Source organism: Canis lupus, chromosome 8 (assembly GCF_003254725.2).
Source record: "Canis lupus dingo isolate Sandy chromosome 8, ASM325472v2, whole genome shotgun sequence".
In the NCBI taxonomy this organism is placed as follows: domain Eukaryota; kingdom Metazoa; phylum Chordata; class Mammalia; order Carnivora; family Canidae; genus Canis; species Canis lupus.
Window position 1 is genome coordinate 64,231,434 of NC_064250.1, and position 20,912 is coordinate 64,252,345.

Sequence of the window (20,912 nt, forward strand, 5' to 3'; positions counted from 1 at the left end):
TGAGCATCTGCCTTCGGCTCAAGTCATGATCCTGGGGTCCTGGGTTCGGGCTCCCTGCATGGAGCCTGCTTCTCCTTCTGCTTGTGTCTCTGCCTCTCTCTGTGTCTCTCATGAATAAATAAATAACATTAAAAAAAAAAAATCTCCACGAAGGCCAAGGTGCTTGGCAGGTAAGGCAGGTGACCAAGAGTAGATCCAGATGCGTCTGGAGAGACAGGTGTGGGAGGTCCTGCACGCTCTGAACAAGACCAGCGGGAAGCCCCAGGGGTGACCGGGTCAGGGTACGGCCAGGAAAACATGCTCTGTCCGGCGGGGAGGTGCCCAGGGCTCAGCCTTGTTCAACAGCATTGGGCCAGGCAACGACTTCTCTGAACTCACTTTCTCGGCCATCAAAGGGGTGGTGGCACCTGCTATGGCACAGGAGAGGGGCTCCAGGGGTCCTTGCTCCTTCCCTCCAAGGAGCACACCTCTGCGCCACCTGCTTGCAGAGGGCATGTGGCTTTTCCCGCAGCGAAGACGCTCTGTCCTCTGTAGAGCTGTGCCCGGGGTGGCCGGGAGGCCGCGGGAGGGGGCCCGCTGCTTGCTCTGGGCACATCTGCCTGCAGAGCCGTCAGGCCGCTGCCGGGAAAAGCCAACCGGGCCTCCGTCCCACACCCACCCAGAGGACCTATCCTTTTCCACATTTACCCGCTTGTCTCATCTTCACTGGGACTGGTTTCGCGGGCGCATCTGCTGCAGCCAGTACGCACGATGCTCCAGCCAGTGCTCCCCCTGCTGCCCCCAGACCCCCCCACATCTGCCCAACACGTCCAGAGGTGCCTGCTGTTTGCTCAGGCTGTTTCTTCCACCCGGAATGCCTTCTCTCCTGCTCCCAAATCCCAGTCCCGCGCTATCCCTCGTGCTGAGCTCCAAGGCCATCGCAGCCCCCAGGCGGCCCGACCCTCTCCACCCGCCTCTGAGGGCCTCTGAGGGCCTCTGAGGTCCGAAACCTGCGCTTGCCTCTTGAACCCAAGGAGCAACCCTCACGCCCAGCACAGCAGAGGGGGCACGCCTGCATGTCATCTCTTCCCCAGGGGACCGCCCCAGGAGCACTGCCAACGACCTGCTCGGGGAGGAGACGGGAGCCTGGACCACCTGCCTGCTAAGCCACGGATGTCTGCCGGACGGTCCCCTCCAGGTCTCTGCAGGGACAGGGACTCGGGGAGTCCCGGGCGAAGCGGGCGGTGGTGTTTCACTGTGCCTCGCCCCTCACCTGGGCCCCCATCGAGGCTCCTTTTGTCCCCTGCAGCGCAGGTGCAGAAGCAGAGCGCAGGGCAGGTGGAAAGCAGGGCCTCCGTGCCCACCGTGGTGATGTGCAGTCCCTCCCACCTGCCTAAGGCCCCGCTGTGAGAATTCATGGGGGGACTAGGGGAAATGCTGGAAGCATTCAGGCATTAAATTCAAGGTTCAATAATGACCTTGGTGGCCCTGAATGATAAGGGGGAGAAAGCAGGATCTGCCCTTCGGCAGCTCAGTGATCTCCCCAGGGCGACTCCAGCTCCCCCGGCGCCCTCGGGAGCGACAGAGCAGATGTGCACTAGAAGCTTCCTGCACGTAGTTAAAGCCCATGATTCTCTTGCTTCCTCCTCCTCTGAGGCCAGTCAACCCTCCTCACTTCCCTGGACCCCCATTAATGTCCAGCTTCTGTGTGACATTCGTGAGGATGAATCTGCTTCTGGTCCCGGCACAGGACCCCTCGGCCAGATGAATTCTGTACGAACTATGAAGCCGTGTTTCCCTTGCTGTCTGCTCCCACCCCTGGGCCCCCCCTCACCCCCCGAATCAGAAACCAAGAATGGAAGGAGTTCAGGGACTAACTCTCTAGCTGGGTCCCCAGGGTAAGAAGATAGCAACACAATACCTGGAGAGTACTTTGTGATCACCAGTGTCTTCTTCTAGGTCATCTGAGGATCGGACGGTGCCGGGTGCTATAAATACTGAACTTTCTACGTGGTCCACATGCTTCCTTTTTTCCTTTTTTTTACTGCTGATTGATTCTCCCATTACCTTCTCTTCTAAAGAGTTTGCTAAGGTTCCAGAGTTTCCGAATTCCTGGGCCTTAAGGACAAGACAACCGGAATACAAGTCAGCCTTTCTCGCAGTGAGGTCGCGTGCCTGACGCCCCACCGCAGCGCTCCGCTCCACCTGGAGTCCAGGAAACTAGGGTGTCCCCTCCAGTCCTGCCCGACCTGGGGTGTCCTTGCAGCACAGCTTGCCGTGGCAGAGAAGCCCACCCGCACTCGGGCTCCCTGGGCAGAGGGCAAAGGCCACAGATTATAAAAACAGCATGGATTTCAGAGTCACTACGATCTGGTTTCAAATCCTGAGTTAGTCACCTTATGCAACCGACTTTATTTCTCTCACCCTCAGTCTCATCTGTCAAATGGGTATAATAATTATCGACCTTCTGGGGCACTTGGGTGGCTCAGTTGGTGAAGCATCTGCCTTTGGCTCAGGTCATGAGGTCCTGGGATCAAGTCCTGCGTCGGGCTCCCTGCTTCTCCTGCTGCCCCCTGCTTGTGCTCTCTCTCTCAAATAAGTAAAATCTTTAAAAAATAATCATCAACCTTTTTCTCACTATACCACGGGGTTTCCCATAATGGATGTCCTGTACAGTGGGCAATGCAACCATCACCCACTTAAACAGAGGAGCGGATCCTGGAAGCCCGGTGGGCCAACAGGTGCAAAGGTGGCCCCTGAGCTGGGAGAGGTACACACACAGGCAGACCTGTAGCTTGTGGGGTGACAGCTTCACTGTGCCTTTGGTGGCACAGAGCAACATCTCTAGCATTTATTTGACAAGGAAGATTCTTTGACCAATGTCCACACCCAGCATTCGGAAGCCCATTGGCAATGCTCCCGAGTGAAATTAAGAAGCCGAGGAGCACGGGAGTTGTTGGAGCCACCTCCCAAGAGTCCCTTAAGGGGCTGGAAGAGTCTGCTCAACAGGTGTCAGAATACGAGTAGAGTGGCCAGCTGGTCACACCCCAGGAGAACAAGGCTCCGAGCAGGAATTAAAAATGCTCCTGAAATGCTGGTCCTTCCCCTGTCACCCACGGGCCAATGCTACCTTTTCTGCAAGGTGAAATGAGAAGAGGGCCTTTTTTTTAAAAAAAAAAAAAAAAAGAAGAAGACTAAGAGAACAAACTTTCCATTTTCTAGTCCTGTTGCAAGATTTCTTTTTCTTTTTCCTTTTGTTATGTTTCAAAGAAGAGCCAAGTATCAGAGAAATGCTCCCATGTCATCTTATCTGCCTGGAGGCAAGACTCACAGGCCCCGCCTGTCATCCTGGGCCACAGGCCATCCCTCTGCTCACCCATAAGACTTCTAGGGGTGCTTGGGAGCAGTGGGTGCCTGCCCATTGGATGGGCGAGAGCCAGAGGGGGCAGGCCAGAGCCCAGAGACGCAAACGGTGGCTCGCTGGTCCTGAGATCCAGGAATGAAGTTCTCCCCAAAAGCTCATGCTCAGCTCAGGGAAAGATAGATTCAAACCTACATCTCCCAATCTCATTCCCAGCCCAAGACTCGTTCAGCCACACCCCAAATCACCTGCCCACAGGCACACATACCCACACCACCTGCTTTTGGCAAATGACTTCTCTCTTTGCAAAGCAGAAGAGAATAAAGTGACGTCTGCATTTCTGAGGCCGCATTCCGTCTGCCCAGGGAGAGGAAGTGAGCGGCTAATAAGCCACATTAAATAGCAGAGATGCAACTAAGGCTTCCTTCCTGCCACCCACCCAGTCCCCTTTCTTTTGTCCTAAGAGATCTTCTGTCCCTTAACAGTCCGGCGAATTGCTGTAGCTATTGTCATGATCCGCCAACCTGGGGATCCCAAGACCTGATCTCACTGCAGGACATTTCTACCCCACTGGATCATGGGGTCTCCTGCTGGAAAAGCCTGCTCGGCTGGGCTGGCTTCCAACGTCACAGACAGTGGGTGGGTGGTGGTGGGCGCCCGGGACCGGGTTCCTCTCCCTGGCGGCAGGAGGAGCAGATGGCAGGTGGGTCCTGGCACCTGCAGGACTACCCTCACTTCTCTTCTCTGTCCGAAGACGGACATAATAGGGGTGATCCCAAAGGGCCAATGGCTCCTGCGATGCTTGCTTCTAGGCTGTCACTGTCCGAGAATTCTGCTCCACCCAGTGCATTTTCTGGGGTTGGCAAACTGGTAAGAGCAAACTTCCACTTCTAGCCTATCTAAATCCTAAACGTTGGGGTGCCTGGGTGGCTCAGTGGTTGAGCATCTGCCTTCAGCTCAGGGCATGATCCCTGGGTTCTGGGATCGAGTCCCGTATCGGGCTCCCCGCAGGCACCTGCTTCTCCCTCAACCTATGTCTCTGCCTCTATGTCTTTCATGAATAAATAAAAATAAAATCTTAAAAAATAATCCTAAATGTTTTAAGGCTACTGATAATGCCCCTTTCTCTTGCAGCCCTCCAGATGCACGGATTTCTCATTCCCCTGAGCACCTTTCAGCCCCTCACTCAGCCTTGACTCTCCCCTGCCATGAGCCAGAGCATTGTCTTTATCTTGGGGTTCACTTTACCCTACATCCACCTTACACCCCCACACCACCATGCAATCCACCTTTGTCTCCCGCACTGCAAGCCCTGCCAGGCTGCTCTCCAGAATTTGAAGCCAATACACAGATGCTCATTCTCTCCTGGGAGAGAAAAATCACAACCACCAAACCAGGGTAGCAGAAGAGTAGAGCGCTGTCACGTGTCCCTGACTATGGAGGAGAAAGCAACTGTTCTGCCTGAGGAGAAGCTGGGCAGGCTCCTGGGAGGAGGTATTGTTGGCATTGGGATTTGAAGGGGCACAAGTGCTGGCCAAGTGGTGCCGGAGTGGGGCAGAGCAGAGTGTGGAGTGCCTGAGAGTTGGGCAGGGGGGTGGGGGAGGGAAGCCAGTTTGGCTGGAGGGGAGGGGAGGGAGAAGATGGCAGGGGCCCCTGCACCCTCTCGCTGCCCACTCCCGTGGCCCCTCGAGCTGCTGAGCTCAGTGAACTGGGAGCACCAAGCGGTGGCAAAGCATGTGCCCAGCTGCGAGAACTCAGAAGTGCCCGTCCCCCACTTCCAAGCACAGGAGCTAGATAATTATACCAATGGGCCACCTTCAAAAATCAAGGCTGGGGTCAAAGGTGAGCTCACGTGGTTTTCTCAGGCCATCGCAGGAGGCGGGGGCTAGGGTTCACGGAGCACACGCTAGGTGTGGCTGCCAGTACCCCCGACAATGACCACGGCTGCTACCTCTCCCGGCCATCAAACATGACCCCCTTCCATCCTCTTGGCTGCCCGGGAGGCCCCGAGGTACTAAATCTCAGGAGTGCTCCTCTGGGGTGCTAGCCCTGGCCTTCCCGAGCCGGAGTGAGGGCCTCCTTAAAGTCTGGCCCGGGCCACCGGGCTGCTTCTGCTTCCCTGTTCCATGGAGGGGGACGAGTAGAGTCCTGGGGCAGGACTTAGGGTTCCCGAACCCGCCATCGAGTACCTGATGGCTCTCCACTGGGGCACAGTCGTCGGCCTCCCCTCGCTGGCGGTCGTCTGGTGGGGACAGGGTGGCGGGTTCTGCGGCCAGTGTGGCGTCCTCCACACCCCCGTCGGGACAAGGCGCTGCGGGGATGCTGGCCTCGGGGACATCCTCCTCCGGCCCTGAGAAGCTGCAGCTACTCCGAGAGGCCTCAGCCTCCGCGGCCTCCTGGGCCTCGTCCCTGGCCCCCACGGCACACGGATAGCCCTCCGGCTCCTCGAGCTCCAGGTCTTCATTTTTCAAGTCCTCCACGCCCTCCGCATAGGCCTCTAAAACCGCAGCCAGGGGCACCTCGTAGTGCGGGTAGTAGAACAGGTCGTGGGGGATGACGGAGATCTTGGACAGGGGTGGAGAGGGCTTGAAGTCCAGGCCCTCCTCGCTGCGGCTGCACAGGGTCTCCAGGCTGTCGCTGCCTCTCAGGGGGTCAGGGGACAGCTCCCCCTCTGGCTCCTGCAGCCCCGGGGCCTCCCCGTTGTCCTCGCCCCGACGGCGCCGTGGGGACTTGCGCTTGGGCTTCTCGTACACCTCTGGCTTTTTATCCACCGGCGCCTCCCCTGGGGCTGGAGAGGAGCCCTGGTCTTCCTGCCCGGTGTCCCTGTGAGGTTCAAGGCCATCGGGCCTCTCTGGGGACTCGTCCGAATCTTTCCTCTGGTGCACAGACTTACTCCTCCTCTTCTCCGGTTTCTCAGCGTGATCCTCCAAAACCTCGTCCTCTGCTGGTTTTTTCTCATGAGGAGAAGGGACCTCATTGAAAGCCTGGCTGGTCGAGGCGACATCTATGAGGTCGCTGCTAAATTTAGAGGTTTTGAAGGGTATGCCCTCAAAATAGTCTTCCCCACCCATAGCTTCTACGGTCAGCAGCTTGACCTTGAACTCCAAGGAATTGGCCATGATGGTGTTGTCCTCAAGGGGTGAGAGGGGACAGCTCTCCTCCCCTGGGCTGCCCGCACCCTCTGGCTCCCCGTTCCAGGATGGAGAACTCTGGGAAGTCTGCGAATGATTGCTCTTGCCGTCCGCCAAAGAGACGTCACCCGGGGACTCATCAGAGGCTGCTTCCGCAATCTTGGGGGCCTCCTGTTGCGACTTTTCCTCAGCAATCTCAACTGCCAGGAGGTACCCATCCTGCTTCAATGAGTCCTTTGTCCCTCTTGGGCTCCCTTCAAAGCGAAAGTCATGACTGTAGAAAGGATCCTTACTGTAGGAAGCGTCCTTGAAGGTGTCGGCCTCAAAGTGCACGGTTTTCTTGATCGGCAATGAGTTGGACCTCCGGCTGTCCTTTCTCGATGATAAAATGGAAGATTCTGGAGACGGGTCGTTGGTGCTGCTGGCCTTACCTGGGTCCCCTTGCAGGGCCTGGTCGATGATCTGGTGCATGAACTCGGGGGCGCTGTCTGACAGCGCACAGCTGGACACGCCATCCTGGAAGCTTTCTTTCATGCTCTCGGGCTTGTCACAGACGAAGACTTTGGAGGGTGGTGGTTGGCTGGCTTCGTGGTTAATGGTGTAGGCCCGGTCCCCGTTTTCGGTCAGAAGGAAGACCGTGCTCTCCTGTTCAGAAGGAGTCTCTTTGATGCGGACAAAAGTGGATTCAATTGGAGCTTCTTTATCCAAATCCGAGAAATCCTCCTGCAAAAACACACGGGGCATATCGAAATCAGGGGAGTACTGACAAACAGTGTGCATCCCCCTCTCCTAAAACAAAAACCGACGTGGAAAAGCCACTTCAGAACTCAGGCGAAGTGTTCTAATTAAGAGACGCAGATGGCTGCTCTTGCTGAGATGTGGAGACACCAGATAAGTTAAAAAGAATATGTTTTTAAAAGCTATGGATACGAAGAAATGCTTACTTTGCTTCTGTCTAGTACCTACCACTACCTGAACTTAGAGAATGTATTTGCTCACTTGATAACTGTCTTGTCTCTCAGAACGAGGCTGTGCGAGGTCAGGGACCTCATGCATTCAGCTTACTGCTGAGCCCCCCTCTCCCACCCCCGAGGAAGCAGCGGGTGTTCAGTAAACTTTCTTTTTAATTATTATTTTTTATTTTTTTTTGGTGTTCAGTAAATCACTAGTGAATTCAATAAAGATCTACTGTTACATTGTTGCTGTCACTAATATCATCTCAAGGTTGGGGACAGCATGGGTTGCAGGCTCAGTGGAGCTGTGGCAACTTCTGAAAGGTCTGATTCCCCTCCAAGTGTTGTCTGGGATTCTGAAAATAAGAGGGCGTGCTTCTGCACTGTCTTGTATCCTTTTTCACATTCTGATAAAACACAGTAAACTGCTAACATGTTCCGGCCGACATCTAGAAGATCGTGTAGCCAATCCGTGTGCCAAGCAGGCATTTTAACCATCTCAGTGAAGTTTGGTTTCGGGGAAGATGTTTGCAAGAGGTATGGCTGTCCAACTTGCTATCTGCTTATAAATGGAAAGCGCCTTATCTAGGATCCTGAAATTAAAATGTGCCAAGGGGGGGATCCCTGGGTGGCTCAAGGGATCCCGGGGTGGCTCAGTGGTTTAGCACCTGCCTTTGGCCTGGGGTATGATCCTGGAGTCCTGGGATCGGGTCCCACATCAGGCTCCCTGCATGAAGCCTGCTTCTCCCTCTGCCTGTGTCTCTGCCTCTCTCTCTCTCTCTGTGTCTCCATGAATAAATAAAATCTTTTTTTAAAAAATAAATAAAACGTGCCAAGGCAACGCTCAAGGGAACTTGAGATCCAGTTTTGATCACTACTGCTCACTGCACAGAACCACACAGCCCGAACCCCAGCTTTGTGTGATGGCCAACAGATGGACACGTACGCTTTCCGCATCGAAGTAAAGGGAAACAAACCTACCGCTTCCAACTCCGGGAAATGTTCCAGAAACTGTGCCACGTAAGTCACAATAGACTGCTCGTCTGGCGTGTCAACCATGATGTCTGTCAAGAGAGACACAAGAGTTGGAAGGATGGTGAATATGCGATTTTTTAAACAGAACCAAGGGATGCTTAATAGAGAAGAGTCCCACAGACCTTTGAGGTTTTCTCTTTATTTTATACTTGAGGAGATTTAAACCCAGGGGGGATGAATCACTTGACTACAGTCTCACATCTGTCTGATGAAGAGCGGAGCTGGGATGCAGAATCCAGAGTTCCTCGTTCCCAAGACTGTCCGTTACTCCCTGCTGTCCGAATCCCCCCACGGGGAGCAGTCAGCTCCCTGCCGACCCCATCAGCGAGTCTGCTGAGCCAGGCCCTCCGTCACTGCTGGAGGGAGTCCCAAACCAGCTCAAGCCACGCAGAAAGCGATCTGACAGAGCCAAGCGCCTTAAAAAGGTGCGCACTTCCCGACTCTGGTGTTCCACCCGTGGCGTCCGGTCCCGAGGGGCATGATGTGGGATGCACACTGGGCTCTACGCAGCAAGATGTTCGCTGCATGTTGTATGTAAACGTGACTACACCCAAAACAACCTCATGTCCACCAGGGGTAGGAGACCTAAGTCAATTTTGGTATGCCCACCGGATGGGCCATTGTGCAGCCATTAAAAATACATAACAATGACATGACAGCAACAGGTAAGGTGCTGCTGCCATAATTACAACAGTAAGTAAAAAAAAGCAAAATATAGACACAGGTGATGGGGATGAAGAGCACTGAGCAATGGTCAGAATTGTGGAATCACTGGATTGTACACCTGAAACGAATACAATGCTCTATGCTAAGTATATTGGAACCAAAATGAAAAACTTAATAAAAAAAAAAAGTAAAATACAGAACCACAATTGATCCTTGAGCGACACGGTTTGAATTGTACAGGTCCCCTCATAGGCAGAATTTTTTTTTTTTTCAGTAAATACTATATAGTCCTGTAAATGTATTTTCTCTTCCTTAGGTTTTTCTGAATAACGTTTTCTTTTCTCTAGATTACTTTATTGTAAAGAACACAGTGTCTGATACCTATAACATACAGAGTTAAGTGTCCATGTTGTGGGGAAGGCTTCCAGTCACCAGCAGGCTATTGATGGTTAAGTCTCTAGGGGGTCAGAAGTTATACGTGGATTTCCAGCTGTGCGGCGGGGGGGGAGTCAGCAACCCCAACCTCTGCACTGCTCAAGGGTCAACTATGTAGACAGTTGATCTCAATTATGTAAAAAAAAAAATTGGCATGAGACGCATTGAAAAATACTAAGGGGTAGGAATATAGGAAATAGCAACATGACTTCATTAGATTTTTCTGTATTTTCCAAATTTTCCTACATGCGCATGCATGCATTACACACGTCACAAAAATAATTAACAGGGAAAAAAGAGAAAGAGAGAGAACCAGCACTACCTTCTGGCTCCAGGAGCCTGGGAATGTGAAGAGCCTCGTGTGCGATGCTAAAAGCCTTCTCTAGGTTTTCCCGCATGGAATCTTCCAGAGCCTGCTTCATGTCAACCAGGCTGGGGTCGATGGCCTTGATCACGGCCAGGAAAGCCATCCCGCTCCTCCAGCTGCCTGCAAAGTCCTGCACCGCCACGCCATACCTGCAGCAAAGCAGCCACGGTGCTTTGAGTGATGCAGGTCAGCCAACGGCCTGGACTCCCCTCCACAGTGAGCGAGTGGCGCGGGGCAGCCTGCTGGCTTCTGAGTGGGGCCAGGAGCTGCCGACTCGAGAGGCACTGAGTCCTGGGAGGGCTGGACCAGACCACCATGTCTCCATTTCCAGAGAAACAGAATAACATTAGAATAATCTAGAATAATAGAATAGAGGGACACCTAGGTGGCTCAGTGGTTGAGCGTCTGCCTTTGGCTCAGGGTGTGATCCCAGGGTTCTGGGATCGAGTCCCACATCGGGTTCCCACGGGAAGCCTGCTTCTCCCTCTGCCTGTGTCTCTGCCTCTCTCTCTGTGTGTCTCATGAATAAATAAATAAAATCTTTAAAAAGATAGAATAATAGAATAGAAAGGTGAATGCTGCACCCAAAGGCAGATGAGGAGCTTATGTTCCCAGATTCCCAGGCATGTAAAGGAGCAACTCTCCAAACTGGGCACTTTTCAGTGATGGTCAAAATAGCAAATCAGGGGATGGAGCCAGAAAGATCCAAGCTCACATCCTGGCCTCCCTCTGTGCTTCCCCAGTGCTGTGGCCTTGGGCAGGTCCCGTATCCTCTCGGGCCCTCAAGCTCCACAGGTGTAAAATGAGGACCACCTCACTACCACCTCTCTCTCACCTCTTCCCCACCTCTCTGTTGTGGGGAAGCGTTAGGTTCTGCCCACAAGAACGGCCACGGTGTGAGATCAGCCTAACGTGTGGCACACGTCGCCCACAGAAGCCACCAACTAAGCGGCAACTAATGTTACTATTCACATAAATAGCATTAAATTTTTTATTTTTATTTTTAAATTTATTTTTATTTTATTTTTTTTAGCATTAAAATTTTTAAAGCGAAGGACAAAGATAACCCTGCCTGGCACCCTGTGCTTTAGAATCCATCCCCTGCGATGCTGCCGATCTTCCAACTGTGGTCACTGACCTCTCTTAAAAAATAGTTTTATTTAGAAATCACTTGAGATTCCCAAGAAGCTATAAAAGTACGGAGAGCGTCTCTCAGTGTATCTTATGTCACGCAAGTGGATCGCCAGAAGCAGGGCTCCTGAACCCAGTCCACTGGGATCTCTCCAGTGGCATTCCCGTGGGGTGGGGGGCACATCCCACCAAGCTGCTCCGTCAAGTGCAGACGCCGCAGCCACCGCCACGACGGGATGGAGATCCCGAATCGTCTCACCATCTCAGGAACGCACGTTCTCCTTGACCGTCACCCTCCCTCCTGACTGTGCTCTCTCTTTCGGTTGATTTCTTTTTAAACCACATCTAAGGGTTGTCTACACTGATCAACTCTGTCATGATCAAAACCCCAAAGATCCAACTCTCTCCTATCTTCTTTTTTTCTTTTATCTTTTATTTCCATATACCGGGGAGAAGGGATCCGATGAGTAAGTGTTTTAAGGGCTGGTACCTCGCAAGGCGCTTTCACGAGCTTGCTTCACTTAATCTTAACTGTCCTGGAAGGCTGCCATTGGTTAAGTTTACCGTCTTGCAGATGCGGCCGTGACACACCAGGAAGGCCCCCAGTGTGTGCGTGGCAGGGCTGGGTGGCCTCACAGCGGAATGGCTCTCATTACACGTGGCCTAGCTTTCCAGACATCCCTGCCCACGGCCCAGGCCCCAGGGGCTGTCAGCTGGCTGCCAGTACAAGACCTGATATAAAATTGCAGAGACCCCAATTGCTGGCACGGGGTCACAGAGCAGCCCAGGACCTTTGCTCCAGCTCACCTGTCTGGGTTTTGGAAAGGCCAGCCCTAACCAAGCACGACACCGCCTTTATCATTACTGGTGATTATTTAAGTAGGTACAGACTCTGAAAGATGCCCTGATGTGCATGTGTTGAGGATCCAAGAGCCTTTCTCACTCTGGCATTTAATGGGGTGAAGCCCCTTTGATTTGTACTCAGATCTTCCTATCCGTTTCCTGCAAACCAAACGGTGTGCAGATATAGCTTTGTGTGTCCAGAAAATAAACCGTATGGTGCTCTCTGCTCTCGGAGCCCATATGAAGCGACAGGCACATAATATATGCTGGTGACCCCTTCCCCTGCCACCGCCTCCCACCCAGGGAAGCCCCCCACCCTCTGCCCGACAATAGCATGTAGTTGAGGGGAGGGGGAGCGGACGGGATGGCTTACTTCCTCGTTTTCCTCTGCACCCACGCCAGCAGAGTCCTGATGGCCTTCCTCTGATCTTTCACCGATACCGCCATGCTCCTCTCTGCGGTGGGCGTGGGTGGGAAGGAAGAGTCTGAGTCTGTACCCCCTGAGCCAGGTGACAGGCTGGAAGATGGAGAGTTTCTGCTGAGATTGCCCGTGAGCTCCTTAATCTGGAAGGAAAATGGTATTTCAGGCCCTGGAGACAATCCCAGTGCCAACCCTTCTCTGACCCATGGCCACAGGGAGTCTGGCTGGAGGGACCAGCTCACACCCAGCTGCTTCTCCACACAAGGACAAGGAAGCACCTGTGATGGTCGGGCTGTTTTATGTGGCTTGTGGTCCATGCAGACATTCACAGGAAGCTCCTCTCTTCCTGGAGTCTCTCACTTTTGGCGCTTTGGCCACGCACACACAGTCTTCCTTCCACAGACCCGCTTCTGCATACCCCTTTCCTCTCATGGCCTATGGGCTCCAGAATGCATGATGCTGTTTCAAGCCCCATGCCTGTGTTCATCCTGGTCCTGCTGCCCAGATGTTCCTTTGCTCCATCACCCAATTCCTGGCAACTCGAAATGTGGCTCCTATCGTGTGGCTCTTGCAAGAAATGCAGAAGCCCAGGCCCTGCCCCAGACTTACAGAATCAGAACCTGCATTTCAACACCACCCACGGACAACCTATATGCACAGGGTAGTTTGAGAATTGGCCTAACGCACTCCTGCTCATCCTTCAAAACCCAGCTCTGGTGTCACTTCCTCCGGGAAGTTTCCTCACTCACATAGTTGCTCCTCCTCAGTATTCTAGCAACACTCCGCTCATACCTTGATCAGAACCTGCACCACACAGTCCTATAACTCGGGCCTGCCTTGTCCGTGGTCCCAGAGAGTCACAAGAGGAAGAGTGTGTGTGTGCAGAGCCTGGCACATAGGAGAAACTCAACAGACATTTACTGAATGAATGAATGAATGAATGAATGAATGAAGAGCTGGGGGGGGGGACTTAAGGCCTTGACTTTTTACACATTTTCAGAGTGTTTCCAGCATCCATCGGAGAGTTTAATAAGACACATTAGTACCTGAAGCCTGTATATAACAAGGGGCTTTCCTACATAGCTGACCACTGCTCCCATTTCGCAGATGTGGAAACAGAGGCTCAGGGAGCCAGCCTTTGGTTTTTTTAAGTCCAAGGCTCACACAGAACTGGATCTGTTGTCTCTAAACCTTGCTTGTACACGCTCCTCTCAGCAACACAAGCACTGGGACAAAAGCCGCAGCAAGTCACCTCTCTGCAGGTCACTGTTCCTCTCGGCAGGGCCGTTAAATAATAAGCCATGACTTTCTGTTTCAGAAAAGGAGACTTTAGAAGACGAAATGTCAGCTTACTCCCTCCTACTCAGGGGCAAGAACTCGAGCTGGTTTTAAATGCCACCCTCAGACTCCAGCCACAGATCCTGTCCTTCCCTATAAAACCCACGTTTCCAAACCCAGGCTGACGTTGCCAAGGCTGGAGAGCACGGTCTCAACCTATCACGTATGCCTCTTCCCGCAACCCTCTTTCATTCCGTCTGTGCTGTGCATGAGTCACTTTAGGATAAGTAACTCCAAGCTCAGTGTTTGGGCAGAAGTGTTTCCCTGGTTCTTGTGATACTTTATAACAAAATTATTTTCTGCGACAAATATTTAACTCTCTAAGTCCCAAGGGGATGGCTCGGCTCCTCTGGAGAACCGAGCTCGTGTCACTATATTAAAATCACAGGGACCCAGATCAGTGGCAACCAGATGGCCTCTGGTGTTTTTGCAAGCAACAGAAAAGTCAAAATCTGTCGGAAACAAGATCTCACGGGGTCCCTGGACGCGGCCCCACGCTGTTCCGCGGGCACTAACCAGGCTCAAGGAGATCGTTACTGTGTGTCATGGAAATCACTTTACCTGGAAGAAGAGGATTATGTTCCATATCAGCCCAAGAACCAAAGAGGGGTTGCCATCTGCTATTTCTGCTGCGTCGATGCTAACCAGTTTCACCTGGAGAGAAGCAATTTATGAGCTTAACACGGGGAGGTCAAGTAGGTGCTGGTTTTCCGATGCCCTCGCAGGCCTCTTGCTCTTTCTCATCTGTATCGTTTGGGGCTGCCCAGGGCCCCTCAGGGACCCCAGCATGCAAAACGTATGCAGATGAGTTTCATAAACAGGTACATAGTACTTACCAGGGGCAGACACTACCCTAGGCTCCTTGTACGGATTGACTCAGTTCAACCTCACAACAACCCCACAACGTAGGTACTTCTATTATCTCTGTTTCAGGTGAGGAAATTTCACCGAGGCCAAATGTCACGCACCCGGGACACACAGCCAGGAAAGGGCTCAGTCATTCTTTTCAAGGGGAGATGGTAAGTGCCCACTGGGTCTGTCTGTATGCTACACTAATGCCACCAAACCTCCAGATTTTTTTTTAAAGATTCTGTTTATTTATTCATGAGAGACACAGAGAGAGGCAGAGACACAGGCAGAGGGACAAGCAGGCTCCCTGCTAGGAGCCCGGTGCAGGACTCGATCCCAGGACCCCGGGGTCATGACCTGACCCAAAGACAGATGCTCCACCACTGAGCCACCCACGTGCCCCCAAACCTCGAGATTTAACACATTTTTGGACAAACACAGAGCACTAACACAGGCAGTCAGGAAGCACAGATGGATAAGACCGTTACCATTGCTGGTTAGAAACAGCATGTTGGGGAGGCGCCCAGGTGGCTCAGCTGGTTGAACACACAACTCTTCATTTTGGCTCAGGTCAGGAGATTGAGCCCTGTGTGGGGCTCTGCTCTGGGCATGGAGTCTGCTCAAGATTTCCTTTCTCTCTCTGCCCCTTGCTGCCTCCCTCCCTCATCTCCCTCTGTCTCTTTCTGGGGGGGGGGGGAGAAGAAATAGTGTGTGGGGATAAGGCTTACACCCTGAGTTTCTGCATCATTACAAAATATCCTGCTTAAATTGCATCTATTATAGAAACCTTTAGGGAATTAACGTATTTATTGAACTATGTTCTGACCACAGGATGATGCTTTCAGTGAATCCCTAAGGCACTGGTTTTCTTTTCTTTTTTTCAGTTGTTTTTATTTTTAACTGTTTTAAAAATATTTCATTTAAATTCAATTTACCAACATGTAGCATAACACCCAGTGTTCATCCCATCAAGAGGCACTGGTTTTCAAAGTGTGCTCTCTGGGCCAAGGGCAACAGCATGGCCCGTGATTTGGTTAGAATGCAAATTCTCTCCTAGTCCCCCTGAATCAGGAAGGCCGAGAGTAGGGCCCGGCCACCTGCATTTGAACCAGCGCTCCAGGTGGTTGTCTGATGTGCACTCAGGTTTGAGGCCCACAGGCCCACTGGCTCAAACAGAGTCTGAGCACACAGATCGGGCACCTGCGTACTTCTGTCAAGGGTTGGAGATAAACTCAAGAGTTTGGGAGCCACACTGGCCTCTGGCACATTTGCTTCTTCCTTTATAATTCCTTTACAAAAGTAAAAACCATACTTCGGGGGCAGAGGAGAAATAAAGGCGGTCAAGGTCTCCTCTCAAATCCACCCTGCAAAGTCCTGCCAGGAGACTGGCAAGCAAGCACGAGGAGGGCATCTCGCACAAATGCCCCTTTCTCCCTTTCCCTCGGGTCTTCTGCAACTGTTCCACCCTCATCTCAGATCCTATCAGTTTGTCAGGGGTTTCTGACAACCCCACCCGTAGGGCCCGGCTCTCCTAACCGGGGGAGAGGCTCCCGAGCTCCCTGGCTCAGGTCGCTCTTGCAGAGGGTATGACTCGCTCCTCGCCGGCAGGCTGGAGCCAGGAAGGAAGCTGTCGATGTTGTGAATAACACGGCAGATCAAATTCAGGCCCAGGGTTCCCTCCACACCTGTCCCCCGGGATGGATCACCTGCCATCGGCGGCCTGCTGTCTCCCGAGCCCCTGCGCTGACAGCCCCCTCCGTCCTGGAGGCTCATGCACTCGTCCGGGTGTGGGGAGATTAAAGCGGTCAAGGTGACCATCTCTGCCTTCACTCCCACCTGGAGGAAGCCGAGCGTGGCTCTTGGAGCTGAGCTTTACGGGAAACCTTCCAAAGCCAGAAAATGATAGGGCTGCCTTGTCGGGAGACACTGGTCCACACTGGTGACCGGCCCCGGAGGGTGACCGAGGCCAGGCCTTCCTGCCTTAGCTGTGGCTTCCCCAGTGCCACACCTGTGCGGGGCTGGTCCTACCTGCATGGCCCACCAGCCTGGCTGCCCACTGCTGGCCACTGCTGTTCGCCCCTAAGGGATCGTGACCACCCAATCCCGCCTCCCGTTTGCCCCTGGCCTGACATGCACCTTGCTGTCCACCTGAGGCCTCTTCCATCAGACCCTAAGCTCCTTGAAGGCGCCGACATGCTTCTAATGCAGCTGTGTGTCCCCAACGCTGAGCACAACCCCAGGCCCATGGAAGACACTTGGTCAAGATGCCCCCAAGGGCTGCTGGAAGCAAACCCACTATCTACGGTGCCTATATTCCAGGCCCATCAACGCGGGGCAGCTGACGCAGCAGGAAAGTGGTTAGGGGTCAACCAGCAGGGAGGAAGAGCGATGAATATTCCAGGTATCTGTTCTAAGGTTCTATGTTATCAGAGGAACAATGGCCCCTTTGAGATGAGAGGGGACACTGCTCGGTGCTCCCTTCCAGGAGCAGAGATGCAGGGGGCAGGGAAGTGGTCAGAGCAGGTGTTCACAGAGCCCTCGCCCAGGGCCGGGGCACTTGGTTAAACTCCACCGGGCTGGGCACACTTGATCCTCAAGACTCTGAGCTATGGCGTGGTGCTTTTATTATTTCCATTTTATAGATGAGGGAACTGAGGCCCCGAGAGTCGGCCTAATTTTCCCAGGTTGGAAGCCTGACACGTGTGCGCCAGGACCTGTGCTCTGAACCGCACAGAGGCGCAGAGGCCAAGGTGAGGCCAACGCTGGGGACAGGCCAGCCATTTTCATGAGTATGTGATGTACTTTTTGAAAAAACAGCCTGGGGAGCCTAGGTGGTTAGGCTGGTTGAGTGTCCGACTAGGGATTTCAGCTCAGGTCATGATCTCAGGGTCGTGGGATCAAGCCCCATGTTGGGCTCCGTGCTCAGTGGGGAGCCTGCTTGAGATTCTCACCCTCACCCTCTGCCCTTCCCCGCCCCAAGCGTGTGTGCCCTTGCTCTCTCTCTAAAACAAATAAATCTTTAAAAAAAATCCCGGCTTTATTGAAACATAACTCACATTGCATTCCATTCACTCGCGTATGGTATATCAGTCAACGGTTCTGGCTTACTCTTGGATGCATGCACCACCCGTCACCACAATTTGAGAATATATTCATCACCTCAAAAAGAGAACCCATGCTCTTTAACTATCACCATGTCCCCCACAAACTTAAGCAGCTATGAATCTATTTTCTGACTTGAAGTTCCCCAGTGTTGGACTTTTCATAGTAACGGAATCAAAGAATAAGTGCTCCTCTGTATCTGACTTCCTTCACGTGGCATCATGTTGCACCCCATTCTTTTTTTCATGGCTGAATAATATTCCATTGTGTGGATAGACCCTATTTTGTTCATCCATTCACTGGCTGATGGATACTTGAGTTGCCTTCACTTAAAAAAAAAAAAAAGATTTATTTATTTGAGAGAGAGAGAAAGAGAGAGAGAGAGAGAGAAGGGGGCGGGGCGGAGGGAGAGAAAGAATCCTAAGCACATTCCACACTGAATGTGGATCCCAACACGGGGCTCGATTCTAGGACCCCAAGCTCATGACCTGAGCTGAAATCAAGAGTCAGCCGCTTAACCCACTGAGCCACCCAAGGCGCCCAAGTTGCCTCCACCTTTTGGCTGTTGTGAATGATGCTGCTGTAAACTGCCCTATGCCTTTTGGCTGCCACCATCTGAACTTCCTCCTGTGTCTGGAGCTTTCCCCACAGTATGGCAGGCGGAGCCTACCTCTTTCAGAAGCCAAACGTGCTTTCCCTCCTTCGTGGCAGTGGAGACATGGGTGGGATCCAGGCATGGGAGCCCAGGCCTTCGACTCTCAATGTGTAACACTGAGAGTTCAGGCGAGGGGCTGTGACGGGGGCAGGAATGTCCTTCTCCCAGGGGCAGTGGCAGCCCTGTGCACACGGGTCCCTGTCTTCTGGGGAGGCGGGCTCTGCAGTGGTCCTGGCACCTCGCATCCCTGGATTCCCTCCCCGACTCCTCAGTCTAGCAAGACATTCTGTGCGCTACTCGGCATCCCTTCAACACTTTCCTTTCCTGCGTACGGCAGCCCAGGTCAGCCTCTGTTGCTTACCATTAAGAAGCCCGGGTGAGTCACACTTGATGAAGTTCTACCGCACGCGCCAACACACCGGGCAAGCCGAGGGCTTTTTACCTCTGGTGAAACTTAATGGAAGAGGAGCTCTGGAAATTTCATCCCTCCAAGACCATCTCATCCCACTTTTGTTTTTTTTGTTTTTTTTTTTTGTTTGTTTGTTTGTTTTCATCCCACTTTTGAAGGACATGAAGCAGAGCTCAAAACACAGAGCTAACAAATCTAGAACGTTACTTGCTAAGAGAAAGCCCCCCAGTGCAGCACGCTCTCTGCACTACGATTCAAAGGGATAAAGAAGAAAACGTGAACTGCTGATGGCCGGGGGTCTGGCCTGCTGGTCTGCCCTTCCCATAGCTGGGTGCCCCCCAGAGTTGGCGGCCAGATGGGACAGGGAGCGGCGGGCAGGGAGTCAGGGACCATCCCTCCAGCCCAAGGATCACCGGAGTGAGTCCCACTACATTTAAATTTAAATTTGACCAATTTAGCAGGGTCCCCCTTGGCACGCTTCTCCTGTGACTGGCACTCAACTTCAAACACTGCCCCCCTCCTCGCAAGGAAAGCGGTGTTACCACGATGTGTTCCAAATACTTACGTTGCTATCTTCCAAAAACTTAAGTGCTTTCGCTATGTTGTTCAACCGGAAAATACGATGGGATGAGGATTTGTATTCGTGCAGCTGGAACACAGAACAGAGCAAACCCGAAGTGAATCCGACGGAGGCGCTCAATGCCCGGCAGTGCGGTGGGGTGTGCCTCTGTCTTTACCTTTTTCTCATTAGTCTCAGGAGAAAGTTAGGGGCTTGCAGCTGAACCCCACCCCTTCCTTCTGGTCCTTAGGACTTAATTCACTGGAGTTGGTGAGTGGGGGAAGGGCGCCCTGGCAGGTTAAACAGGGGACAGATTTGTCCGATTTTTCTCTCTGACCCGGCTCCTGGCCTAGGTGTTCTTCATCCTCCAGAGATCTCCAGGGACGTGTTCTCCCGGCCACGCTGACAGTTTTGTCAGGCAGGGAGCATCAGCTGGGGTGTCCCCACAGCTGCTAAATCATCCGACAAGTCCCTCCTGCCAACAGCAGATGTTTCTGTTTTCTGCCAGGAGCCTCGTGGACAGTTGTCCCAGGTTGGAGAGAGAGGCAGACAGACAGACAGGCAGAGGGAGAGAGAGAGACAGATTGAGACAGAGAGAGGGAGACACAGAGACAGAGATGGAGAGAGAGAGAAAGAGAGAGAGAGAGATGCTTGCAGGAGCTAGAACTCTGCCAACGGTAGCGGAGTATCCCGAGGAAGCTCCTCCTGACCCGGAGCTACTCCAGATGACGGTTTACATTACAAGGCAAACCAGTGGTGTCAGCTCCGCCAGCTGGGAACTCCAGCCAAGCCAGTGGGTAAGCAGAGGCCTGCTCTTGTCTGGGCTCCAAAATCAAAGACCACCCCCAACAGAGGCCCAGCACGGCCATGGTATCTATCAACTAGGGGCCTGGACGCCAAGTAGGAGCTGGTGTTGCTGGGAGCACAGAACAAGGAACCAGGATATACTTTTTCAGGACGCCTGTTGGGGACTGTGCTGCTGGCTCGTTGTCAGATCCACTAAGGAGCCAAATGCTATTTTTGCTGCCACAGGTCCACCCTTTGTGAGAGTTCATTATGTGACTTGGTTCAGTCCACTCAACACCCCCCCCCGCCCCCCACAAAAGTAGCTAACGGAAATTCCCATTTTGCTTTTGGGAAGGGTCAAGGGGCATGACAAGGTTCCAGCTACATTAGATCTGAAAGTAGGACGGGCTCTTGACTTTAAACCTACAATCAAAAATCGATCTGGAGAGGTCCACACTGGCTGAGCTCTGGGCCAGTAGACCTGTGATCCGCGGCTGCACCTTTGCCTTCGCCACAATGGGGCATGGAGGCCACATCAAACACTAGACTGTAGTGTGTGGTTTTGAGACATCACCACCACTGGCATTTTGGCCAGGTCACTGTGCCCCCTCAGTGGACATCTGGCCACGTCAAGTGACATTTTTGGCTATCACACCTAGGGGTGCTACTGGCATCCAGTGCATAGAGACCAAGGATGCTGTTACCTATTCTGCAATGCCTAGGACAGCCCCCATGACAGAGCTGTTAGACCCAAAATGTCAACAGCGTTGAGAACCCCTGCTCTGGGAAGGAGAGAGAGAGAAGGACAGACCTGTGCACAGCAGACCCACACAACATGGACAGGTATGGTGGAGATCCAAAGTGGAATGAACCTCGAGCTCAGCTGGTTCAG

General features: G+C 52.9%; 1 protein-coding gene across 8 annotated transcripts in view; it reads right to left on the reverse strand.

Annotated features, from left to right (window-relative positions):
- Window positions 1-20,912, reverse strand: part of CLMN (calmin) — a 115,345-nt gene that overhangs the window by 14,689 nt on the left and 79,744 nt on the right. For 7 of the 8 annotated variants that reach the window (XR_003134728.3, XR_007412529.1, XR_007412530.1 and 4 more), the window contains exons 4-10: window positions 19,241-19,324; window positions 14,222-14,314; window positions 12,275-12,465; window positions 9,883-10,076; window positions 8,406-8,488; window positions 5,530-7,194; window positions 1,901-2,097 (exon numbers count right to left, since the gene is read on the reverse strand). Coding sequence is in view for 5 of the 8 variants with exons in the window: in XM_025442380.3 (XP_025298165.1) it covers window positions 1,901-2,097; window positions 5,530-7,194; window positions 8,406-8,488; window positions 9,883-10,076; window positions 12,275-12,465; window positions 14,222-14,314; window positions 19,241-19,324 (2,507 nt within the window). In the remaining 3 variants the exon portion in view is untranslated. The remainder of the gene's footprint in view (window positions 1-1,900; window positions 2,098-5,529; window positions 7,195-8,405; window positions 8,489-9,882; window positions 10,077-12,274; window positions 12,466-14,221; window positions 14,315-19,240; window positions 19,325-20,912) is intronic. The other variant, XM_025442381.3, reaches the window with a different exon arrangement.